The 23,172-nt window shown below is 41.6% G+C and overlaps 1 protein-coding gene across 2 annotated transcripts in view; it reads left to right on the top strand.

Moving 5' to 3' along the window:
• The window catches only part of LOC126483652 (integrin alpha-PS4-like), a 174,148-nt gene that overhangs the window by 43,908 nt on the left and 107,068 nt on the right, over positions 1-23,172 (top strand). Inside the window, exon 1 of one of the 2 annotated variants that reach the window (XM_050106714.1) lies at positions 3,368-3,561. The exons of the other annotated variant lie outside the window; for it this stretch is intronic. Coding sequence (XP_049962671.1) covers positions 3,377-3,561 — 185 coding nt within the window. The 5' untranslated portion in view covers positions 3,368-3,376. Of the gene's footprint in view, positions 1-3,367; positions 3,562-23,172 lie in introns of those variants that run through there. 2 annotated transcript variants of the gene reach the window in all.

Raw genomic sequence — 23,172 nt, 5'->3', positions numbered from 1 at the left:
AGGTCTTGACAGATGTTAAAATTACCGAACTATCAGTTTAGTAAGTCACAGCTGCAAAATACTAACATGAATTCTTTACAGAAGAATGGAAAAACTGGTTGAATCTGACCTCGGGGAAGATCAGTTTGGATTCCGTAGAAATGTGGGAACACGTGACGCAATACTAACCCTACAACTTATCTTAGAAGAAAGATTAAGAAAAGGCAGACCTACGTTTCTAGCATTTGTAGACTTAGAGAAAGCTTTTGACAATGTTGATTGGAATACTCTCCTTCAAATTCTGAAGGTGGCAGGGGTAAAATACAGGGAGCGAAAGGGTATTTACAATTTGTACAGAAATCAGATGGCAGTTATAAGAGTCGATGGGTATGGAAGGGAAGCAGTGGTGGGGAAGGGAGTGAGACAGGGTTGTAGCCTATCCCCCATGTTATTCAATCTGTATATTGAGCAAGCAATAAAGGAAACAAAAGAAAAGTTCGGAGTAGGTATTAAAATCCATGGAGAACAAATAAAAACTTTGAGGTTCGCCGATGACATTGTAATCTACATCTACATCTACATTTATACTCCGCAAGCCACCCAACGGTGTGTGGCTGTCAGAGACAGCAAAGGACTTGGAAGAGCAGCTGAACGGAATGGACAGTGTCTTTAAAGGAGGATATACGATGAACATCAACAAAAGCTAAACGAGGATAATGGAATGTAGTCGAAATAAGTCGGGTGATCCTGAGGGAATTAGATTAGGAGATGAGACACTTAAAGTAGTAAATGAGTTTCGCTGTTTGGGGAGCAAAATAACTGATGATGGTCGAAGTAGAGAGGATATAAAATGTAGACTGGCAATGGCAAGGAAAGCGTTTCCGAAGAAGAAAAATTTGTTAACATCGAGTATAGATTTAAATGTCAGGAAGTCGTTTCTGAAAGTATTTGTATGGAGTGTAGCCATGTATGGAAGTGAAACATGGACGATAAATAGTTTGGACAAGGAGAGAATAGAAGCTTTCGAAATGTGGTGCTACAGAAGAATGCTGAAGATTAGATGGGTAGACCACATAACTAATGAGGAGGTATTGAATAGAATTGGGGAGAAGAGGAGCTTGTGGCACAACTTGACTAGAAGAAGGGATCGGTTGATAGGACACGTTCTGAGACATCGAGGGATCACCAGTTTAGTATTGGAGGGCAGCTTGGAGGATAAAAATCGTAGAGGGAGACCAAGGGATGAATACACTAAGCAGATTCAGAAGGATGTAGGCTGCAGTAGGTACTGGGAGATGAAGAAGCTTGCACGGGATATAGTAGCATGGAGAGCTGCATCAAACCAGTCTCAGGACTGAAGATCACAACAACAACAACCTGCCAGTGTTATGTAAGTGTACAAAGCTACATTCGCATCTGACCATGTCTTCTGGGTGCGTAACCTTTTTTACGAGGTGTAACAATAAAGTAATGAGACTGATTTTCTTTGCAATATGTGGCAACCTTGCATGCTTGCGTAGGCACAATATTTTTGACCTTGGTGTATAAGCTGCTTCTATTCCAAGTGGCACATCGATGCAACTGCTCAGTCGTGAGTTGTGCTGTAATAAGTTAACACGTGCTTGTGTCTCTCGTCACGGAAATGGAACCGCATAATATTGCGCAAGGTATGTCATTTCTTTTTGCGTTAAATTGGGTGAAAACGCTACGACAACTTACGGTAAGCTTCAGAAGGCGTTTGGAGAGGAGGTTGTGTCAAGAGCTCAAGTTTTTCGTTGGCATAAAATGTTTAGTGAAGACAAAACGAATGTTGAAGATGAAGACCGCAGTGGACGACCATCAACCTCACGGATGGATGTCACCTTGGCCAGGGTGCGTGAACTCGTACGATCTGATTGAAGATTATCCGTGAAAATGATTGCAGAAGAACTGAACATCAATCGAGAAACGGTTCGTCTAATAATAACTGAAGATCTTGGTATGAGAAAGATTTGTGCAAAAATGGTCCCCAAAAATCTCACATCACAACAGCGAGAAACGCGGAAAAATGTGGCAGCCGATCTGTTAGAGCAAACGGAAATCAATCCAGAACTTTTGAGCCGTGTTATCACTGGTGATGAAAGTTGGTTTTTTCAGTATGATCCATAGACAAAACGCCAAAGTTCGCAATGGTGCTCAAAGGTATCACCCAGGCCAAAAAAAGCTCGTATGTCAAAGTCAAAAGTGAATTGTGTGGTGTCACCGCCAGACACCACACTTGCTAGGTGGTAGCCTTTAAATCGTCCGCGGTCCGTTAGTATTCGGCGGATCCGCGTGTCGCTACTGTCAGTGATTGCAGACCGAGCGCCGCCACACGGGATGTCTAGTCTAGAGAGACTCCCTAGCACTCGCCCCAGTTGTACAGTCGACTTTGCTAGCGATGGTTCACTGTCTACATACGCTCTCATTTGCCGAGACGACAGTTTAGCATAGCCTTCAGCTACGTCATTTGCTACGACCTAGCAAGGCGCCATATTCAGTAATTAGAATGAATTTTGAACACACAAATTGTGAATCATGTACCGTCAAGAGCGACGTTCATCATTAACGGATTAAAGTTAACTATCAAACTAGCTACGTCCGCGTTCTGAATTCTAATTCCTTGTCATGTTCCAGACCTCACGTCAATATAGTTCTTCCCTCCTCACGCCAGCCTGCGTGAGCTAAAACGCGTGCATTTCGGCCTGCTCTAGTAACACGGTGTTGGCTCTTCTGCCAACACAACAAAATGCATGCTTGTGTGCTTCTTCGATACCAAGGGAATTGTTCATAAAGAGTGGGTGCCTCCTGGACAAACAGCTAACCAATATTACTACAAAGAAATTTTAGAAAGTCTTCGTAAAAGAGTTCTTCGTGTCCGTGCCAACATTGCTGATAATTGGATTCTGCATCACGATAATGCGCCATCCCATACTGCTCTGTCAGTAGAGCAATTTTTAACCCCGAAACAAATTTCAGTACTACCACAGCCACCTTATTCACCAGATATCACTCCGTGTGACTTTTTTCTATTTCCAAGAGTCAAAACGGCGGTCAAGGAACACCATTTCCGAACAACACAAGATGCCCAAAAAGCTATGACGAAGTTCTTGGAGGATATTACAGAAGATGAGTTCCAGAAATGTTACCATCAATGGCAGAGTTAGACCTCTGACATCTTCTTGGGTGGCTCTCGAAGACTGGAGCCGTCGCACAGCTTGTAGGCAGACTGTTCTCACGGAACTGACCAGCCTTCTGGCATCGCGAGCGCTCTGCTGTGGGACCCAGCAGCTGGCGCGCCACTATTTTCGCCTTCGCTGCCGGAAACTGCGATAGGCGCCTCCGGATCCCGGCACAGTGCAGACGGCGAGCGCCAGTGATGGAGGCGCAAGGCGTGTGGTCGGCCGCAGCCTGCCGCTGGCAGCTGCTGCTCCTGGCTGGAGCCGCAGCCTTCAATCTAGAAACGCACCCCGAGCTGGCCAGGATCATTGCCGACCCCAACGCGCAGCGTGGCAGCTATTTCGGGTTCACCGTCGGCCTGCGTAGGGACCAACTCGGCACGTGGTGAGTCCTCGGAAGATAGTCTCGCCGATCACAGTGCGATCTCCCTCTACAAGATGAACCTGCAACACCACCGACTAAACTGCAGAAGCTGTTCGGTAATATTTTCTGTGTATTTTGGTATAAAGGATCCGTGGTCTCTGGTCGCAAGTTAAAAACTGCTAGCATTCTATTTAAATAATAAAACACTTCACAGTATTTTTTCGTGCATAGGACGAAGTGTTCCGAGAATTTATTCTATTATCAAGTGCAAATATTTAGTTTAGTATTTTAACTAAAAGTAAAGGCTAATGGCATTGTTGTCTAGAAGACCCCGAAGGGCAAGTTTAGCCGCCGTAATAAAAAGTTTTTTCTGTCCTTCGCACACAATGGCACGTTTGCTTTCTGAATTGTGGGAGTTGCATGTGTAAGTGTCGGTAACTGTGTTGTGTGAGTGTGTAGTGTGGTGTCATGTTTGCATTGAACGATGATAACAGAGGGGAGAGGGTGAAACCTGGTGTAGGCATATAACATATTCCTCTTGAATAGCAGCAAGGAGGCTGCCTAGTTTAACGTCCCCATCTCCCCATACGAAGGACGGATCACCATCAACAGTGTCACATGCTCACATGCCTTCCTTTCGTGAGGTTTGAAATTTAATCCTGGTCATTGGCGCAAAGTCGGGTGAACAAGAACTTAACACCACGACCTCTCCTTCCCTTTGCCGCGAAGGCGAGGGAAAGCAGCCAATAGCACGTGGCGTACCCAGGCGGTTACCCATCCAAATACCGGCCACGCCCCACGTCAATTAACTTCAATGATGTGACGAGAACTGGTGTAGTCAACAATGCAAAGCCGTTGACTGTACTTTTCGTGATGCTTCCGTGTATGATTTTCTGCCTCTCTTGCTCCACAGTAGCATTTCTGTGGTTTTACGCCAATCGAAAAATATAAATCTTGTGATTCAGAGTGAGATTTTCACTCTGCAGCGAAGTGTGCGCTGATATGAAACTTCCTGGCAGATTAAAACCGTGTGTCGGACCGTGACTCGAACTCGGGACCTTTGCCTTTCGCGGGCAAGTACTCTACCAACTGAGCTACCCAACCACGAATCACGTCCTCTCCTCACAGCTTTACTTCTGCCAGTACCTCGTCTCCTACCTTCCAAACTTTACAGAAGCTCTCCTGCGAACCTTGCAGAACTAGCACTTCTGAAAGAAAGGATATTGCGGTGACATAGCTTAGCCACAGCCTGGGGGATATTTCCAGAATGAGATTTTCACTCTGCAGCGGAGTGTGCGAGCACTTGCCCGCGAAAGGCAAAGGTCCCGAGTTCGAGTCTTGGTCTGGCACACAGTTTTAATCTGCCAGGAAGTTTCAAATCTTTTGATTGTCTGACGTGCTAATGTTAGAAAAAGTATTTTTTGTCTTTCCCGAAGATGCATATTTGCGCCATCAGCTGTACAACTGCATGTTTATTGTCGATCGATTTCAGTTACAACAACCATCCTCACAGGAGAAAACAGTATACGTCAATGGATCAAAAATAAACCTTCGTCGAATACGACGCAACTAAATTTAGAAAATACGTGATCGTTATGAATGTATGAAGTTTTACTCCTGTGAAGATGGTTGTTATAACTAAAATCGGTAGAAAATAAATACTGGTTGAGCTACGAGGAAAGCTACATACTTTGATGGGTGACAGTATTAGTAATTCTGAACAAAAAACTTGTGATAGACAAACATCCCATTCGGAATGTTTGCCGACGGAGAACACATTTAATGTCACTCTTGTACATTTTTCGTGAATAACTCGAAAACCGCAACCTCCAGCGAAGATGTGGGGCAATACAAAATTAAACTACATTAAATTCCCTACGATAAAAGTCGAGTTCATTTTTTCTGCAAGACTAATAGTTTGCGCCAAGAGAGCGCGGAAATACTATTTCGCGCGATGCGCATGCGCTGTAGCTTAGGTAGCTTTTGTAGGCCAATTTGAGGTAGTTTCCCGACTTGATGGACTACAAGTGTCCTGTATCAGATTGTTCGTATAGACTTCCTCTACTCCACTGTGGTGGGTTGTAAACAATGACAATGTCTGAATAGTACAGAAAATAAACTACATTAAATGTAATATACATTAAATGCGTTCTGTCTCGGAAACCATTTGGAATAGGGCATACGTCTATGTGAAGGGTTTTGTTTAGAACTGCTAATACTATCACTCCTCAAAGCGTGTACCTTCCTCCTGACTCATCCTGCATACAACTGTGCAATTGACGACGCAAATGCGCTTTTTAAAAATACTTAACAGCTGAAGACACTCACCTAAGAAAAATTTTATTTTTTTGTCTGCTTACTTACAAATACAGTACCTCCTTCATTGTACAGAAATTCGAATACTCGCAAAACATCATTCACACTGTTCATGCGAAATCACAATACAGTACAAAGATATTACGACAGTACGGCTTCTCAAAGAACTTGGATACAGAGGTGTTCCATTTTGCGTCTATTACTTTATTTAGATCAAGATGTCATTTATAACTTCTATCCTAACACTACTGACTATTTAAATGAGTGATTACGCTTTGTATTGTATTTTATACTATCTTGTTGCAAATACAGAGTGGAATGAGTAAAGGAATGAACATATATTTAGCATTTACCGTAGCTGTTATATAGAGTAGCAACATTTGAAGAAATTAATCGATACACTGTCTAGTTTGTCACTGAGAATTTTTTCTCCTTGCTTTTTATTGTGTACAGCGACACAGTCGCAGACTTTCTAGAAACATTGATTACAGTGAATGAAATTAAGCTCCCTATTATCCGCGCGTAATTCGGCGACTTTTAAAAAAATAAAAAAATAAACCTGAAGTAGTTTAGTGTATGGATAAAGCAACCATAAGTCGCACACAATTTGATTTTATAACTAGTTCCCCCGTCATATGCAGGCATCATCAGATCTGTAAAAATTATAGTATTTAACAAGAACATCACATAAAATAAATCATTGCGTAGATGAAAGTGCAGTTTTATTTAAGATACCAGGTGTTGTTTGAAAAAACCGATAAAATTAACCAAATGCACAGAAGAATAATACCCCCCACACTACAGCGTTAGCGTTGGTATTTGAAAAATAAATCTGGATATTGGTGTAAGACGACACGCGCTGAACTTTAGAAAAAGAATGGTAGAAAGCTTCAATGTAACACTCGCTATTTTCATTCTAAAAGAACTCAAGGAGCCGATAATCTTGATACTCGCTCCACCATGCAACTACCGCAGCAAAGCCACCACTCACAGCAAGTTATTTAACCATGAATGATGATGCATAGAGTTACGTTCTACTTTTTAATAAAAATCTTTCATAGTCCACTGTTGGACGACATTTGTTAGCCGTAAACAGTACGTGCAAAAGTGAATATGGCAATTACAACCACTGAAATCTTACTTACCTTCTTTCGGTTTAAACTAAAATGATAAAATATCTATAATAAGCCAATTTTATTTTACGATATCGTGAACGGTTTCCTATTATTGTACTACATCATGAGATCATTTCAGTAAAAACTAATGTGTATCATATGTTAAACATCATGTTAGTGTCAGAAGAAAGTAGCAATTTTTAATACTTTTATTGATCTGTAATGACACACTCAGAGTAATTCTGTGCAATATTACCATAAAAATAAAGCAAAAAAGAGTTATTATAAACGTTGCTTTTTACTACGGTATTTGAAGTTTTTATATCATGCATGTTACCTACAAAACCGAACAACAAATTTAGCAAATATAATTCACTAATGTAATCAGAAAACACACGATACTGAAGTTATAGAAGGAAGAAGTGCGTCATATAATCGTAAAACAAAAGTATCTGTTTACAGCTTTATGAAATTGTTTCACAAAACTTTCAGCTATGGCTATACTAAAACACTAACTTTATCCACAAGGAATCTAATTGAATTCACAGACAATCTGAGTTCTGTAGTTTTTTGAATTCGGATGCACGATAGCTGCGCTATAAAGTACTGTGCACGAGTAAATGAATTAGCAAGTAAATTAAATAAAAATTATATCAGAATAATAAGAGAATCAATGGACAAAAATCAAGAAAATAAATTGTAAGATACATTACAAAGTAATATAAATAGTTAATGCTAGTAGTCTTGCTAGCACCGATCCGCTCAACAAGCTAAATATTTTTCCCTAACTTGGGTATGGATTTAGAAGTTCGCACAAAAATGTAGAAGCTGTTTTATACTGAACAGAGGAGAGATCCTTCTGGTGGGACCCTCGGCGGAGAAGAAAGCCGCTTGTCAAAGGACAGTGTCTATTCAGAGACACGTTAACAGCGCTCTGCTTTGCCTGGATGCCTGAATGGAGGTTCGACCAGACGAGTCGTTCCCTTACCATTCGTAGCTTCCCATCCCCCATTTCCAGTCACTCTTCCTCCTTTCAATAGTTCATTCAACCGCAGGCCTCCTTCTCGCTCGTATCTAAAAATTCGTTTGGTGTATTTATCGTGATTCCGTGGTGATGGTGGTGGTTAGTGTTTAACGTCCCGTCGACAACGAGGTCATTAGAGACGGAGCGCAAGCTCGGGTTAGGGAAGGATTGGGAAGGAAATCAGCCGTGCCCTTTCAAAGGAACCATCCCGGCATTTGCCTGAAACGATTTATGGAAATCACGGAAACCCTAAATCAGGATGGCCGGAGACGGGATTGAACCGTCGTCCTCCCGATTGCGAGTCCAGTGTGCTAACCACTGCGCCACCTCGCTCGGTCGTGATTCCGTCTTATGTGCATCAAGCGCAGGCGACGACGGCCGCGCCAATACACTGTCACAGAGCGCACATGCAGGTAAACAACATGCGGCATCAAGCATAAAGCTGGTATGAAAGTAATTATCGTAGACGTCCATCTGACACTTCAAAACAAAGTTAGACTAAGGAGAAGTCACGGAATCAGTCTTTTCAGGTTTACAAGCATCAGTTTTAAGTTCGTTTAAGAAACTACTTTCCCATGTTGAGAATTCCTTCCATGTCTTCACTCTGGCCAGCTTTCTCAGCAAACTGTGTGAAAATTGCTAGTTCGACATCTGACTAGAATTCTAGAACTCTGATTATGCTGGTGATTGCCATTTTCATCAATCAAGTGTGTTTCATAATCTATCTTAACGACTTTTCCATGTGCTCTTGTAGAACTATCGATGTATCAAAGTTGGTACCTGGCTTACATGGATGTTGTGAAGAAGCCACGCTGAAACTTTTATTCACTACCTTTCAAGTCTAAAATATCCAACTTCTGAAACATTCGACATACGATTAGACACTTTTTTGTGGAGGGTCAGGATTGAACACTCATTTGGTAAAATATCGAAAATGGGTAGGAAAAGTTTATAAATCCGTACCCTATCATTATTCGCTTGCCCAAATGTGCATATCATATCTGCTTATTCCTGGTACGACTAACGAGGTCGTTGCAACTGCAGCAAAGAACAGAGGCCTAGTCAAGACTAAATATGGAACAGGAGTAAAATGTAAACACACTACTAATGGGTTGTGTTCGTGTTGGGTGGGGGGAAAGGGAAGAACGATGGGAACGAAGTCGAGGATAGAGGTCGAGGATAACAGAACGAAAAATATGCATATCCGGACTCTACTGATATGAGACCTTTTGCCCCTTCATCTGTCAGAACCAAAAATTCGTTCCTCAAGCTCACAAAATAATTATCACTGCGAGTGTGCGTCGTATTCTCAATTCGAATCGGGTAATGAACGCTATCACGCAAGGGAAGAACGCATAAGAGATATTTCATGATATGAAATTTCGTTTTGATGTGAGCGATTGACTGGATTAAATAAGCTCACAAAACGCCAGTAATTTTCAGAAAAAATGATGAGAAATGAAGGTCCACTAAGTTTTAAACCAGTTACAGTAATCGCTCGCAAAATATGGTTGTCCCTGTGGCATACAATCAGGTACTCAAATTGATTCATTAACAACTGCTCACGCTCTAACTTCGTTTTACTTGAATAAAGAAAATTGAAACCAACAGCTGTGTTGTAATTCAAACGTCATTAATTCAAAACGTGTTACTAGTTTTAACGTGAAAAAGCGTCATTTTCAGGCACCAAGCGTAATCTCCCATCAATGTTCGATCCACAATGACATAGACAAACGGAGTCTTTGGATAGACGGTACAACCTGTTAACCTTGTTAGGCCAACATGTGCAACCAACAAAGTTGAATGTAGCGGGGCCGAAATCAATTGGATTCCATAACTTCCGGTAAACAGCCCACCATTGGTCAGACAACTCAAGATGACGCTTTTTCGGGTCGAAACCGGAAGCACGTTATGAAACAACAACGTTTGAATTACAATACAGCTGTTGGTTTCAACTATCGTTAGTCATTTACTTCACGTCTTGCTGCTGTCTCACTGTCTTCGGTGGACTTGCAGAAACTTTGTTTTACGTCTTCATTAATACGTACTATCCACAGAGACGTATTGCTATTACAAGACAACCCAGTTCCAGAAATATATAGTTAAGTCGTTAATTACCCTAATGAATGATTTCGTGAATGGAGTTGCTGCTTCTTAAATCACTGATTAACAAAATATGATCTTGCATCATTTGAGCGCATACCAGTTTCGCAAAGCTTGAAGACAAAATTCGTATGAAACGTCTACCGTAAAGATGGTTTATCACCCCTTATTTCTTTACGTACATATTGCGAAAATGAGTATTTTATATATATCCAAGCCGCCATACTGTCTGCCGATTAGCGCCGGATCTTGAAACTTGAAAGCTGCCCGACTGGCTGTTACAAGAAAGCAGCAACCTACTTTACCTCCCTCCACACATACGACTGTTAACACGATGACCTGTAGAGTGAAAACCACCAAATCGCCAACTACGATGTGTCCACTGTGATATCCATGTACATACAGTACGTCAAAGACGTACGCGTCCTTTAACAGTTTGGAATGTTGGTGGGAGCCCATAGGGAACTATCAAGGTCACTGCTACTCAGCAGCCAAACCTGTGACCTTGTTTGTCAGCGCCGTGCTGTTGTCGCGGCCGACTCCGGAACTAGTCTTAATCACCACACTGGCGCCACAAATATCGCCTTGATACCGTTCCCCTCTAGCGCGAGGCCTAAAATAATTGTACCTCTGCTACATTACGGCTGCAGCAGTGCAAATCTGTGTCGCTCTTAAGTATCCGGACAAAAATATTTGTCCATTATCCTTGGTATTTGGTGTACTCTGTACAAAACTTAACCCTCTCTCATAGAAAAAACAGAGGATGGATACAGACTGAAATCTGGCAAAGTAACAGAGAAATTATCAAATCTGGCAGCTGAAATTAGAACACGAAGACTGAAACTCTACAGACGTGTTCAAAGACTCCCAACAATGATGATTACACACAAAATTATAACATGTAAAAGAAATTTAAATAATACGCCATGGATCAAACGAGTTAGAAAAAACTCGAGAGGGCCCACATAGAATCTGTGGAAGTAGTATACAGAAAACTGCTCAGACTGCCCCAAGAATTCCCCTCATAATACTTCGTTCCTCCTACAGGATGTTTTCTTGATCGCCTTTTCCGTTGAGAACTAGGTTCGCTTGCGTACAAAGCTTGTTGTGCAGTCTAACCTTTGTATGTGTGTACATGCACTTCTTATTCTCTTGAGTTTCTGTAATCGAATTCTTTGTGGTCCCATTTCTAGTCTAGCCCCATTGGTTTTATGATCTCACCGAGAGACTTCAAGTGTATGACCCTCATGAATTGCCATTACTTCGTGTTTAATTTCAGTAAAGTACCAATGGTGTAAGAAATTTCCATCAATAGCATTTTACAGCAAGAGCAAATCATTAAAGATTGTTGGCTCGAACAACAAGTCATTGCAGGTTCGTCATCTTCAGCTCCGAAATATTGTCAGTTTTCGCAACGTGTTTGACTCATCAAGTCACAACCTTACATTTCTCGCTCTTTACAGTTCACGTGATTTGTCAGGGCGAGTTTACCATCCTACTTTCTGAAGCATAGGTTCTGTGGTGTGTATCCACGTATCTTTCCTCCGAAAGTTCTATAAGCGTCACGTGTGTTGCCTTCTGTGAGGTTGTTCTTTCATGTGTCTCATCTTTATCTAACCAATTAATTTCCCCACCAACTTTTTCATCCCATAAAAGTGTAGTTTAGCATTTTTCTTCTCTTATATGTCCTGAAGATTTTCTTCCGTTCTTCCAGATCTTCATTGCTGAATTCCACCAAGGATGATTTTGTGTTGTTCTTCCGCAGGATTAGCTTTTTGGTATTTCGTAGGATCTTCGTTTGGAACTGTTATAACGTACACTAGTTTTCTTTTTCCCAGTATTCTTTAAAAAGATTGATTCTCTTGCAGTCCGTGGAGAAGCGTGTCTTTCAGCCTAAGAGAAGCTCCAAGTAATAACTGTCATTAAAAGGAAGAGAATAATGAATGTCGTATCTATATTTTTTTCTCAGTCTCGATGAAAAAAAAATACATTTAAATTCTTATAAGTAGACAATGAACACCATATATTCACAAAGAAGAGTAAATTAAATATCGTACCTTATGTTTTGTACAGCTCAACGATCCTTCTAGTTTTCCTCCCGAAGATATCAAACATGTCATCGTAGAAGAACGGGTCTGCAAAGTTGTAAGCAAGGACATTGCAATGCTTTGAAGAGCTAGTTAACGAGGTCTCTCCTGACATTGACTGTTTCGAAGACAAAATATAATCCTTTTCGTTGCTGATGGTAACCTCTCAGCAAATGAACCAGATGCTGGAATGGTAATTACTAAAACGACAAATTTATGTAGTCCTTGAAACACAACACATCCCGTCTCTATCACGTACTGATATACTGTAATTTCACGATGCATTTCAATGTCTCTGAATAGCGCAATTAACTTCTCAAAATCGAAAAGTCAAAGAATTTGCCAAAGCTCTACTTTAAACTCAAAAACCCGACTTCTGGAAACTGTTTTGCAAATTGTTTAAAGGTCGAAAGTCAGCAAGTCTGGAATGAATATTGCTCTTCAATACGCCAAAATTTCCGAGAATATCTCATAATAAGTTGATGCACTTTTCCCCTGGTGAAGTAACTACTCCAAGTCTTTTATTGGGGCCAGGCTTGCAACAGATATCAGATTTTTTTATACCAGATAGATTCAAAATCACTTCTGAGTTTCGTAACACGCATAGAAAATTTGTCAACTTGTTTACGGCAAAAATTAAAAGAAAAAACCTTCTTTTAGAGTATAGTATGTCAGCCCGAGGAAATAGACAGTAGAGCACATGAAGAAACTAGTTGTAACCAAACTCATGTAATGATAAAAGAAGACCTATCAACATTTTCGATCTTTGAATTTAGCAAGTCTTCTATATCTTGTTTGTATTCGTACATAGTTTGTAATAGCCTATTACCATAATTACATCTTGTTAAAGCTAATGTTGCAAATCTCTTGCTTATTTCATAATCGAGTGCTGTCATTCACTTTTTAGATGTAACAAAAATACCAAAATCAGAAAGTGAAGTCAAAGATATTTTAATCTGTGTAACGAAGCTCAGAGTTTGTGACAAAACTAAATTCACTGTATGTGTATAGCAATGCACAACTACAACTTGTGGGCATTGTTCTCTTACTATCATCTGAAGACCAATGTGTTCTCCTGACATCACAGTAGCCCCATCAACGTCTTTCCAGTTAAATTCTTTTAAGATATCACGCACATGATGTGCTGTTCTATCGACAGCGACGTCTCTAAACACAGACATCTTTCTTTCGTACTTGCATCTTTTATCAGATATCTACCCCTGATAGATGTGATTTCATTGTAATATATGCTGCCTCATCATAATAATTACCACAAAAGAAGCTTTAGAAATTTTCTTCTTTATTTCGTTTCCCATCAGTTACGAAAAAGAATAAATAATACCATCCTCTATGTCACAGAACAACCCTGAAAAAAATGTCGAATTTCACAATTAATAAGTCTGCATCACAGCCTCCTAATTCTTTCAACATTTCAACATAATTTCCTCTGATCAAAGATCTTTCGGACTCGTTATGTCCTCGAAATGCGAGTTCCTGCTTTACCAAAAAGCATACCGGTACTATAGTTAGCCTATCATTTGCGAAATAATTTTCCTATTTCTTCTTACATTTTCATTGTGCTTCTGTATTGTGAGCCAGAATCGCTTACTTAAATACGATTAAATCCGTGTTTTCCTAACTGCATAAATTGTTTGAGACAAATAATGTCCTTTTACAATCCCTGACGCCTTTCCTGAGCTTTGCGTAAATTATTCAAGTCCCCAGAATCTGCTTAACTCCATGTGTTTTTATTTTTTTGCGAAATAACAAGCAAAAAAATTTTCGCGACCTGTGAAACCCACATAATCATGGAATTGTGTCATATATATTTTCATTAAATTGACGCTTAAATGTTTTAACACCTTTGCTTTGCTTACCGATATCATTAATAAGAAGCTTTTTCTGCATGTCACTTTTAATTGTATTTAGTTTTTCCTCATAACTGAAAGAACCAAACGTACTGTTCAGTATTCTTTCCATTATACAGTCAGCGCACATAGATCCTTCTTGCCCTGCAAGACTGTCCACACCTACAAGCAGACACATTCCCCCGCTCCACTCCAATCAGAAGTTGCTACAGCTGATCAACACCGAGAGCAATGTTAACCTAAAATTGAGAAACTATGAAAATTATACGATTTTGCTAATTACTTAAAACTTCACAAGAAATCCCTATTCTTTAGTACTAAATACCAGTCTACACTAATTATTGCTATTGAAACATATTCCAGTTCTGTTTAAATGCGCCACATAAAATAAATTAATAATCTTTACTTTGCACACTACAGAGATTTCACGTGACGTCTTGCAACGCTGCCTAACAGTTACCGACGGGTCCGACTGTTTTCGGAAACCTACGAAGTTACAGGCGAATCCGATTGCAACCGAAAACTGCGAAGAGGTTAAGACTGCTTGAATATGAAAACGTTCCGTATTGTTCAGTACTGAATCAGCCAGCGGCACTGGTCACTCGAGCTTCGACAACTATACAACTGCCCGAAGCACAGTAGATGTTCGCAAACAAATTTTAAAAATGTATCCAGAGCGAATAAAGTATTGTTTCGAGTTGATTTTGTTTCTCTTCTTCTTTTGAAATTATTGGGTAAGCGGCAATTCCAGTGCTCCTATACACGCTTCGCCACCGTTTGCTGTGTATTATGTAATTTTGGCGCTCAAATGATAATGATCTGCCCTTCTGCGGACTTGTACATCCCAAATTTCTTTCTTCGAAACGTATGTGATAGTTACATAATCGATTTGATATCCAGCAAGCAGTTGTGTGAGTGACCAGGTCTTTTGCTTTCGAGAATGCTTCCAGTGAGATCGAAATAATTTTCAAAGTATTTTGTTGACACAGCGCAGTGAGTTTGGTTCCAGTCATATTGGGGGACTTCATGTGCTGGGAACTTGTCAGCGATTTTTTGGTGTCTTATTCTCTGCCAAGTTATGCGTTGAAATCGCTTAGTAGAATTCTTGTATCTTCGCTAGGAATTTTACCAAAGATCTCCTTCAGTTTAATTCAACATTGTTCAACCTTTTCAGGATCTTTCTTGTTATCGATGTTTGTGGAACATGTACATTAATCAACGTTTATTTCCTGTTTGCACACTGCACGCGCATTGGCATGATCCTGTTGTTTACCGGATCTTTGGTAGAATAGGCTATATTCCTGTTTACGGCAACAGCCTTACGCAAGAGTGGGGTGGCCTCCCTTCCGACTCACTTGGTTTGCTCTTGAAAATATCTTAGTTGCCGTAGCCTGTAGTGTTGTTGCCTGTGAAGCGTTTCTTCTGAAGGTCTAGTTTCTGTATGTTTTGCTGATATAGCTCTGATATGAGGTTGTGTATTTTGCCATGTTGAATTGAGGTGTTGATGTTGAAGGTTCCAGCGTACGTATGATTCTTCGCTGGTCGTTCGTCAGAGAACTACGAATTTCTCTGTGATCATGATAACCCATATTCTCCAGAAACTGAATGCCTGGTTGCCGTTCATTGAGGGATGGATTTGGTACCACCTGCGGTAAAGTTGCTTTTGTAATTTTCACTTGTAATCAAGATTATGTCCGGTATTTACACTGGGATTTTTGGACCAGGTCTTGTAAGTTCCTGGAACATCAAGTCTGCCATCGCCCTATCACTGCTGCATGTGGCTGTGAAAGGCGATGCAGAAAGTCGTAGAATATGAGCGCAGTTGGCAGTTGAATATTGATAGAAGTTTTCCTGCTTCGTATTTCATTCGAGGAAGTTATGCGAGCAGAACGACTGCCGATACAACTCCGCAGGCGCTCCAACTTCGATGGAAGAGGAGACGAGGCAACACTAATCTTGACTGGTCGTCAAAATTCATTCTTGGACTTCAAGAAGCAAGGATTTTGGTGACACGAAACGCTTGTCTTGTAGCACTTGCCACTGGGACTTCTTGCATCTTCAAACAAATGGTTCAAATGGCTCTGAGCACTATGGGACTTAACATCTGAGGTCATCAGTCCCCTAGGACTTAGAACTACTTAAACCTAACTAACCTAAGGACATCAAACACATCCATGCCCGAGGCAAGATTCGAACCCGCGACCGTAGCGGTCGCGCGGTTCCAGACTGAAGCTCCTAGAACCGCTCGGCCACAGCGGCCGGCCTTGCATCTTCATATCACGCTCGTGTTCAATGCCTGTGAGGAATCGTGCTATTATTTTTTGAGCTTTCTCTATCTGTTCAGATAATTCCATTACAACGCACGATAAGAATACCAGATGTAGAAGTATGACACCGGAATTTCCCTAAAAGATGGCGCTAGCCGTCAGTAAAGGGCCCTTGTGCCGCGTCTGCAGCGCCATCTGCTACCTGTAGCGGCTGACGACGAATGTCAATACAATGTTCCATTCATCTCTATCTGTTCCAAACCAGTAAACATGTCGAGTTCTGCGCCTACGATCCGCCGACAGCATTGGTGTTCTGTTATCATCTGAAGAAAACTGGTGTAGAATCGCATCGAATGCTTGCCGAAGCTTTTGGCGAACATGCTCTTGGGAAAACAGTGTTTCGAGTGGTTCAAAATGGTTCAAATGGCTCTGAGCACTATGGGACTTAACTTCTGAGGTCATCAGTCCCCTAGAACTTAGAACTACTTAAACTTACCTAACCTAAGGACCTCACACACATCCATGCCCGAGGCAAGATTCGAACCTGCGACCATAGCGGTCGCGCGGTTCCAGACTGTAGCGCCTAGAACCGCTCGTCCTTCCGAGCCGGCTTCGAGTGATTCAAAAAATCCAAAAGCGGTGATTTTGACATGAGAAACGACGAGCGCGGGAAAACACCGAAAAAGTTCTAAGACAACGAATTGCAGAATTGCAGGTCTTATTGTATGAAGATGATACTCAAACTCAACAGGAACTCGCAGAACAATTGAAAGCTATGGGAAAGTTGCAAAAATTGGGAAAATGAATTCCGCTTGAACTGAATGAAAGACAGCAAGCAAATCGAAAGACCACTTGTGAAATGCTGCTCGCCAGAAGAAAGTCGTTTCTCCATCGAATAGTGGCAGGTGATGAAAAATGGATATATTGTGAGAATCCTAAGCGTCGTAAATCATGGGTGAATCCAGGCAAACCATCGACGTCCACTGCACAACCAAATCGCTTTGGAAAGAAGCAATGCTCTGTGTTTGGTGGGATCAGAAGGGTGTCATCTATTATGAACTGCTAAAACGTAGCGAAACGGATAACACTGATCGCTACCAACAGCAAATGATCGGTTTAAATCGAGCATTGCGTCAGAAACGACCGGGATATGGAAAAAGGTAGCACAAAGTCATATTGCTCCATAATAACGCCCCATTGCACACAGCAAAACAGGTCAGGGAAACGCTCGAGGCGTTCAGTTGGTAAATACTAGGGCATACGGCTTATTCTCCAGACTTGGCTCCGTCCGGTTATCGTCTATTTGCATCACCGGGACACGCTTCAATTCGTATGAAAATGTACGAAAATGACTCGCTGGCTGGTTCGCTTCAAAAGAAGAACTGGTTTTTTTTTTTTTTTTTTTTTTTGCGTGACATTTACAACCTGCCAAGGAGGTGGGGGAAATGTATAAATAGCAATGGCGATTTCAAACAACAGACGTGTAATTATTGCAACCAAATTCTGGTTGCATACTTCTACACCCGGTAGGCCAGACGAGAGTTTCACGAGTGAGTGAGCTCCACCGCAGATGAATTACCCTTCTGTAGGATTCCTCCAGCGTATCTCAGCCAAGTATCTACCTACCCCCACAAATACAGTAGAATTCTAATTGGCAGTTCACCTTTAACTGCTCTCATTGGATACCTATTCATGTATGACTGTCCTGACTAATTCTAGTGACTGCTCATCAGTGTAGTCCAACATCATGCTGCGGCCCCCACGACAATTCACTGGACTGGAACAGACGATTACAGTTGATACACACCATTGTTTCTGAAGTAACAGCGCAGGCACTGAATCTTTATAGGAGAATTCTTCGGACCGCCCTAGACAGAGGTCAACGACCGATAACCGCACTCACAGAGTACGCCCTGCTGCATCACTTTTCACGGCCATAGCTAACAACGATATCCCGATAGTGCCAACATGTAGACTGGCGGTGTGCTCTCCCTTATGTCCCGCTGCAATAATTTGCTACCACCCTTGTTCTTGGCAGCAACGCGAGCGTCACGCGAGTAGTTCTATCGATAGCAACAAGACACCAGTGGCCATTCTGAGTATTCGTCCTTGTAGATTACACATACGATGCTTCGAAATACGTATCTCCACGATGTGTAGCTAAAGCCAGGTCGTACTAAATTGAGTCTTAGAATGTCGACACATAACAACCCGCGGCTGTGCTTGAAAACCAGGATCCTCGCTTCTCATTTCTACGGTAATTCTTTCAGAGTGGGAACTTCGCCTCTGCGCTAACAACACAATAATTAACTCCCATCTTGACTTAAAGTTTTTAACAGAAGAAAATAAAAAATCTATACTCCAAAACTGGCACAACAGAATGACGATTTATCCACATATTATGCAGTCTGTACACCGTACAGGTGTCCGAGAAATCCCCATAGCCTATAAGAAACCTCGAGAGGAAACGCTTGGCGCCCTCACTCAGTCAACTGTGCGCGGTTGTGATGTTGTGCTGATACAAAAAAAAAAAAAACAACAACATAGTCACCGAACTGTTTCGCTACTGCATGCAGAGTACATACTGCTTCTGCATTTAACATTTTCTTAAGCGCAATGATGGGACCATACCGCAATCGCAAAAAACACCGTCTCCTTTGTGCTTCATTGCTGCCACCATACGCTATGGCACGCAAAGTTCGCCAAACCCAAATCTTTCCATCGGATTACCACACGGTATAGCATGATTCATCACTCCCAATCATTCGTTTCCAGTCATCCATTGTCTAGTGGCCTTACTTTTTACATCTCAAGCTTCGGTTAGCAATGAGTACAGAAAGAGCTGTTCGACTGTTGTACCCTATTCATTTTAACTCCAATGTGTACCACGACTGCTTGCATGTACCTGCAAACAAATTATTAATTAATTACGCAATTCGGTTTTTCGATATGGTGATTAGAACTTTATGACTAACTCTCGTAAGCTAATAACAAACACACGTGATGACACAGTAGGCACTGGAGTATTATGAATTGAAGACATAAAGTCTGTAAATGAGTCTGCGGTCGTATTATGGCACTTTATTTGTAAAGACCCCTTTTGATCACATAAGTTGTAAATTCAAAATTACTGGTTTTGCCTGTTGTCATAACCAGATCTGTTACAAGGAGTTAAAACAACGATGGGACAAACCAAGTTCAATTATCAAATGGTTCAAATGGCTCTGAGCACTATGGGACTTAACATCTATGGTCATCAGTCCCCTAGAACTTAGAACTACTTAAACCTAACTAACCTAAGGACAGCACACAACACCTAGCCATCACGAGGCAGAGAAAATCCCTGACCCCGCCGGGAATCGAACCTGGGAACCCGGGCGTGGGAAGCGAGAACGCTACCGCACGACCACGAGATGCGGGCTTTCAATTATCTGAAGCTAAATCTACAAAAGGCTGAAGAATACATAATTAAAAAATATAATAATATGACTAATATACTTATATCACCCTGATATACCGTAAAAATTCTGATGTATCAGCATCAGTATATATAGTAAGGATGGAAGCTGAAGTATTGAATTAAAATTTGTACCAAGGCTAGGACTCGAACGCAGGTCTTCTGCTTATGTGGCAGATGTGCTATCCACGACACCATGTGCGCGTTCTGGCTAACTAATCTCCATGGAATACCCTAGATCAAAGCCCTCGCTACCACAAACTTGAATTCAAACCTCAGCTCATTCTGATTTTCCCCTTCTTAAATATTCAGTATTGCCGAGGCTCTCCAACACTGGAATAGCACCCCAGCTTTGTACATAATTAGGAAATCCTGCTTGTACCTCAGGCGTAATTGATCTATTGGTCTGATGTAATTACATTTTCCTAGAGAGAGTCTCAGCTTTATCTTCTATAAGGCTTTGGCACAAATTTTAATTCATTATTTCAGCTTCTACCCTTATCGAAGGTGAAGTTGAGAATATAATTACGTCAGATCAATATATATAGTATACATCGAGGTACATATTACGTGCTAGTGATGACATGGGGGCGCTCTGTATTTATAGAAATAACTGTAGCCAGTAGAGGGCACCAATGCTAGGGTACATCAGTAATCAGTATAGTACACCCAACAGTTAAAATGTAATATGCATAGCCGTTAGTTAAAATTATTTTATTAGCGAAATGAGCTTCTGATAATAAAACATGAACTGACACAATACGTGGAAATGAAATCCACACTTCAGACCCACATAAAACGCATAAAAGGTTAAAGATAGAAACCTTCTGGCCGCCACTCCTAGCCTGCCAACGTAAATAACACATCATTGTGCAAAGGCTGTGAGGAGACTGGGTCTTCTTCCGCAAGCTCCGCCACAGGGATACGAAAGCTTTTTACAGACAGGCCGCGAGGCGGCGCTGGCGAGATTCGGCGCCGAATGTGTTAACAACTATCATGAGTATAATTAAATAATAATTGTATTATTAGTTATTTACTTACGAATACGTTTAATTGCTAGTAATATATTTCATGTTACTTTTACACAATGTTGTGTTATTTACGTTGCCATGGTAGGAGCTTTCTGTCATTACCCTTTATACCTTTTACGTGGATCTGAAGTATGGATTTTATTTCCACATACCGTATGTCAATTTATATTTTATTATCAGACGCTCATTTTGCTACATGAAATAATTTTAAGTGGTTACTACGGATATTACATTTTAACTATTGGATGTACGATACTGATTACAGAGCTACTCTCGCACTGCTACTCTCCACTGGCAACAGCTATTTGTATAAATGCAGGACGTCCGCAGGCTATCACAAACACTTATTATGTACCCAGATGTATAGATGTTGACGTTGTTACTTATATCAAAATGTTTTACGCTATGTATGGCTGGTATCCATGCCTGTTAGACATCTTATTACACAGAGGTGATAAAAGTGATAGCGATATGCCCATATACAGATTGCGTAACATCGCGTACACAAGATATAAAAGGACAATGCGCTGACGGAACTGTCATTTGTACTCTGGTGGTTCATGTGAAGAGGTTTCCGACGCCATTATGGCCGTACGATGGGAATTAGCAGACTTTGAATGCGGAGATGTAGTTGGAGCTAGATGCATCGGACATTCCACTTCGGAAATCGTTAGGGAATTCAGTATTCCGAGATCTATAGTCTCAAGAGTGTGCCGAGAATACCAAATATCAGGCGTTACCTCTGTCAGACGATGTGGCCGAGCGGTTCTAGGCGCTTCAGTCCGGAACCACGAGGCTGCTACGATCGGAGGTTCGAATCATGCCTCGGGCATGGATGTGGGTGATGTGCTTAGGTTAGTTAGGTTTAAGTAGTTCTAAGTCTAGGGGACTGATGGCCTCAGATGTTAAGTCCCACAGTGCTTAGAGCCATTTGAAGCGTTACCTCTCACCACGGACAACGCAGTGGCCGACGGCCATCAGTTAACGACCGAGAGCAGCGGTGTTAGTGTGTAGTTGTCATGTTAGCAGACAAGCAACACTGCGTAAAATAACCGCAGAAACCAGTGAGAGACGAACTTTATCCGTTGGGACAGTACTGCGAAATTTGGCGTTAATGGGCTTCGCCTTTGATAACAGCACGGCATCGCCTGCAGCGCCTCTCCTGAGCTCGTGGTCGTGACAGTTGCGTCTTGACTGGAAATCTGTGGCCTGGTGACATGAGTCCCGATTTCAGTTGGTAAGAGACGACGGTAGGGTTCGGGTGCGGCACACTAAGCCGTGGACCCAAGTTGTCAACAAGGCACTCTGCAGGCTGGTGGAGGCTCCATAATGGTGTGGGTTGTGTTTACGTGGATTGGACTGAGTCCTCTGGTCCACCTAAACCGATCATTGGCTGTAAATGGTTATGTTCGGCTACCTGGAGACCATCTGCAGCCATTCGTGAACTTCATGTTCCCACACAACCATGGAATCTTTATGGATGAGAATCTTTAGGTAGGCCACTGTGGCCGAGCGGTTCTAGGCGCTTCAGACCGGAACCGCGTTGCTGCTACAGTCGCAGGTGGGCATGAATGTGTGTGATGTCCTTAGGTTAGTTAGGTTTAAGTAGTCCTAAGTCTATGGGACTGATGACCTCAGATGTTAAGTCCCATAGTGCTCAGAGCCAATTTGAACAATTTGAGAATCTTCATAGATGACAATGCACCATGCCACTGGGCCACAGCTGCTCGCGATTGGTTTGACGAACTCTCTGGAAAATTCGAGCGAAAGGTTTGTTCACCCAGATCACTCGACATGAATCCCGTCCAACATTATTGGACATAATAGAGAGGGCAGTTCCTGCACAAAATCCTGCCCCGGCATCACTTTCGCAGTTATGAATCCACTATTGAGGCAGCATGGCTCAATATACTGGGTGATCAAAAAGTGAGTATAACTTTGAAAACTGAATAAATCACGGAATAATGTAGATAGAGAGGTACAAATTGACACACATGCTTGGAATGACATGGGGTTTTATTAGAACCAAACAAATGCAAAAGTTCAAAAAATTTCCGATAGGTGGCGCTTCATCTGATCAGAATAGCAATAATTAGCATAACAAAGTAAGACAAAGCAAAGATGATGTTCATTACAGGAAATGCTCAATATGTCCACCATCATTCCTCAACAATAGTTGTAGTCGAGGAATAATGTTGTGAACAGCACTCTAAAGCATGTCCGGAGTTATGGTGAGGCATTGGCGTCGGATGTTGTCTTTCAGCATCCCTAGAGATGTCGGTCGATCACGATACACTTGCGACTTCAGGTAACTCCAAAGTCAATAATCGCACGGACTGAGGTCTGGGGACAAGGGAGGCCAAG

The sequence above is a fragment of the Schistocerca serialis genome, chromosome 6 (genome assembly GCF_023864345.2).
Source record: "Schistocerca serialis cubense isolate TAMUIC-IGC-003099 chromosome 6, iqSchSeri2.2, whole genome shotgun sequence".
Lineage (NCBI taxonomy): Eukaryota > Metazoa > Arthropoda > Insecta > Orthoptera > Acrididae > Schistocerca > Schistocerca serialis.
The sequence above is the reverse complement of the archived record's forward strand: the minus strand, read 5'-3'. Positions and strand labels throughout refer to the sequence as shown.